Genomic DNA, 4,259 nt, shown 5'->3' with positions numbered 1-4,259 from the left:
TTTTTTTTTTTTTTAAAAGAAACACTTTATTTATCTGTCCGTCGATTGGTTGTCATAGGTCATGACGCATTTTCAAACCAATCAGGTTGATCTTCTACCCCGGTGGTATCGCGTGAAGTGGTAGATGCTCAAAACAACAAAGGAGGTAGGATCTTGACTTGAGAGAATTGGGTAGAGGCTTTTTTTTAAAAAAATGTAAGTTCTGTTGATACAAAGCTGATACAAAACACGGTACGGTAATGATTCCGCATGTAGTGGTAACATTTTGTTTACTTTCCTAGCCAATAGACTGACATTAACGTTTGTAACCAAAGAGATAGCGCTAGCTGTATCAATTTTCCTGACAAGAAAAAAAAAAAAACCGGAAGTACGGCAACACTTTTTTTCAGCATACAACGAGGCGCGCCGTACCACTGCACATTCATGTTTGCTCTGCTTCAGGTTACATTCATACCGTTAGAGTTAAAGCGCCCCTGTTTTTCATAACGACAGTTCTGATGACATAACGAACTCGTTGACTTTTACTAGATTCTAGCACCAATTAATGAAAGCAAAGTTAGCTAAGTTAATTTTATGTTAACCTCCGCGGTACGGCCTTTATTTTGACAGTTGTGACTAAGAGTAGTACTATTTTATCCTGTCTTGTGCCTTGCTGGCCAAATCCCGTTATCTTTTTAAAATGTCAGTCCCTTTTTTTTTGAAGTTCAGCAATGTTGTAGTTCATTGTCTTTCGAAGTATTACTCGCTAGGCTATAAGGAAAGATTAGGTATGCGGTGTTTTAGTGTGCATCATAAAAGATATTTGCAAAAACAGGTAAGTGACACACAGGGACTGTGCACCTCAGACAGTGTAGTTGCTTTCTGGTTTAAAAAGAAAACGCAGTGTGAAATGCTGTTTAAAATGTGCTCGGTAGGACAGATGTAACAGACATTAACAGTTAAGTACACGCATGAGGTGTAACATCTTTCCTAATTGTTGTTTTCTTTATGCCAGTTGTCTGGGTTCCCATAACTATGTCTCACAGACTGACCAAGGAGGAGCTGGATGAACAGTTTGAGCTGTTCTTAAAGGAGGTACTATATAGCACTATGGTACTGTGCACAGATTATTATGCAGTCCATTAGGGTCTGCATGAATTGCACAGTATGAAAGGAATCATTCATCTGTCAGCATTAACATCTTATAAACGGCTTCAGATGCACAAATGGCCTGAGTGACGCTGAACGCACATGTGCCGAATCTGGTCAAACTTCAACTCTTACAAATTAAAACACTGACTGGATAATAAATACTGTAAGTCTAAAAAAAATAAGTAGGCAATGTTTGTCTAATAGATGCATTTCCAAATCAGAGCAATAGTAGAGCAAAGCTATGAAGCTGATACGACCATGGCTGGCCAGACTGTCCTCACCATATTGGCTAATGTCAGAAATGCTACTGGGACGACTGGTCTTTTTTTTTAGTGATGTCCAATTGACACCATGACCCCTATATCGAACCACTTCATCATTTGTATCCAGTATTGGTTCATTCATTCAAAGGTTCGGTTTAGTGCCATCTGGTGGCGAAATAGTATGCAGCAGAACAATGTCTGAATTATGTGATGGTGTAACTAGGCTTTGTGTGAATGATGTGAAAACATTTGTAAAGATTTATTGGTCATGAATGTATGTAGTGTAGTAGGTGGGAGAAGGCTGCTTGGGGAAACAGGATGTGCTAGGATGGTAATATGTGCATATGTAACTAGGACAGGGTGTGAATACAAGGGATGGAGAATCAATCATTTTTATTCAAGAACAAAAGTTTCTCCACTGTCTTTGGGCCGATCAGCTGAAAGTGTTCCCACATTGAAGAACAGGGTCTCTTCCTCTCCATGGTGATCACACACCAGCAGCAATGATCATGCCGACAGCAACTACGCACACACCTACTACGCCGACAAACCCTCATGTCGCGCATCATCTTGGGTGGCTTTATAGTACCCCTATGCCTACGCACCTGCTGACGTGTGCAGCGAGATTTCACTTCGTGACACCGTATCGACGGTCTGAACTGGTCACGGGAGTCACTCAAGCCAGCCGTTTCTGCGTTGGACGTCATTAGTCACGTGTCTTTTCGGCAACGATACAAGCCTCGAGGCAGTGGTTCGCGGAAAATCCCTCTCTGAGCTCGAATCATGTATCTAGGCCTTGGTGTCAGATGGCCATCACTAGTCTTTTTTTAAAGGACACATGTATGAGTGTTTAACATCAGAGGTGGAGACAAAAGACTAGGGTTGACAGTTTAAAACTCAATTTTGTGCTGAAGTTTTGTCTCTGATTCCAACTTGATTCCCTGTCAGTCTGTTTCAGATGACTCGCTGGACTTGGGAGATTCTGACAAGCAGTCCCTTGCTAAAAGCAGCCAGAAATCACCCCAGAAAACAACAGTGTCATGGTGGCAAGATGATGAACACAGTGGAGGAGGAATGGGCAAAGGTAATAATGAGAGGACCCTCCATGAGTTAACTTCATAAAATGCCAATGAAGTAGTCTGTAGTGGAAACACAAAATAGATGTCACTGGCTCACTGGGGACTATCTGGAACATGAGTGCATCTTTAGAATTTCTTCTTTATTGGTGACCTCAGCATGGTCTTCTATAGTTAAAGATTTTGACTGGCTTTGTTTGTTGTTAGAACTTAGTTGATTGAGTGAGTTACAGCTTTTCTTTCTTTTACTTGGTAGTAAATTCAATATCTTTGGGTTATCGACTGAACATCTTGAGCTTTAGAAAATTGTATTGCAAGTGTTTTCTTAAATTTTGTAGACAGACTATAGTTTGTTCAAATAATAACAGTAATTGGCAGATTACTGACAATAATGATTAATGACAATCACTGCTTTCAAAGCTTAATATACTTTTACATCTGCCGAAAAGATGGATGGCGTTTGTTTGTTTTACCTCTGGCAGTTTACTTCATCGTTTTGTACCATTTAGGGTTATTTACTGGACAAAAAGTGGAGGCGATCCCAAACTTCTGAGTGGTAGTATATATTTACAACACATTAAATTAAAACATTAAAAACTGAAGGGTTCTGAATGTTTTCTGAAGCCACTGTATGTTGTTCCTCATTAACCGGTTTCAGCAGACAAGCAGGATGTCACTGTTTCATCTTCTTCTGCTTTCTGATAACACTGTCCGGTCTGGCTTGCTAAATATGAACATTTTTGTCTGAACTTCCATTTTCAATTGTTTATTTACAGGGTTATGAAAATATAACCCTATCTATTTTTCTCAAATTTGCATATCTTTCTTGCTTACTATGGCTTATGTCCACTGAGCACTGAAGCACACATACACAGCATGCTCGTGTTTGGAACATGCAAGTGTTATTTGGCAAAATTCGGTCTTTAAGAAGGTTAATCCACTGTAAAATAGTTTTATACTCATTTAAAATCTAAATGAGTCATTTCATATTGTAATGTAGCCATCATTTAGTCAAGCTGGTTTCTTTTTATAAAAAAAACCCCTGGGTGTGCAGGTATTATTTTATGTTTGATTTCAATATGACAGAGTGGTTGGGTAAACACAGGTTGGATCTCTGTGAATCCTTTGTACAGCTGAGCAAGCAGCGTTTGAGCTGTGACTGTCAAGCAGCAAGTGCAGCAATACAATAAAATACATAACACAAAATCTAAGGCACTTTAAGCAGCAAGTGCAGCAATACAATAAAAATATATAAGAATATAATAGAGAATGTATGCTGCATGGGAGCAGCATGTGCAGCAGTCAACAGTCAATGTGCAATTATGCATGTGCAAACTGAGAATGTAAACAGTACAGGTTGACTATGGCTGCACGATATTGGAAAAACATGCGATATGCAATACGGGTGTTGAATATTGCGATATCGATATTATTGCGATATTTAATATTCCCCTGAAGAAATGGTATTTTCATTATCTAATCGCAGGCTATATGTATTCTGATCGAATTCATTGTAATTCAGGCTAACTATTATGTGGTGCGAACAAACTTTACAAATACTACTGCATACCTGTTGTAACAAAAAATAAAAAGGCATTACTCTCAATCATTTTATTCACATGTAACCATGTGTACAACATGTAATTGCCAAGAGCATCTGAACCAAGAGCTTTAACAGCTTTGAAACAAAACATTGCCTTGCTTGCCTGGTTTTCTATACATATTAAATAAATAAATAAAAATATTATAAAATCTTAGAAAACATAAAGTGCCCAGACTGTAAGTAAAT

The 4,259-nt window shown here is 38.6% G+C and overlaps 1 protein-coding gene across 1 annotated transcript in view; it reads left to right on the top strand.

Annotated features, from left to right (window-relative positions):
- Positions 1-245: 245 nt before the first annotated feature.
- The window catches only part of LOC109972647 (centrosomal protein of 162 kDa), a 41,509-nt gene continuing 37,495 nt past the window's right edge, over positions 246-4,259 (top strand). The window contains 3 exon segments of the mRNA XM_020621654.1: positions 246-814; positions 995-1,074; positions 2,343-2,478. Of these exon segments, the coding sequence (XP_020477310.1) occupies positions 1,015-1,074; positions 2,343-2,478 (196 nt within the window). The 5' untranslated portion in view covers positions 246-814; positions 995-1,014.

This window comes from Monopterus albus, unplaced genomic scaffold (assembly GCF_001952655.1).
Source record: "Monopterus albus unplaced genomic scaffold, M_albus_1.0 scaffold264.1, whole genome shotgun sequence".
Lineage (NCBI taxonomy): Eukaryota > Metazoa > Chordata > Actinopteri > Synbranchiformes > Synbranchidae > Monopterus > Monopterus albus.
Note: the sequence above shows the minus strand (reverse complement) of the source record. Positions and strands in the feature narration are given on the sequence as shown.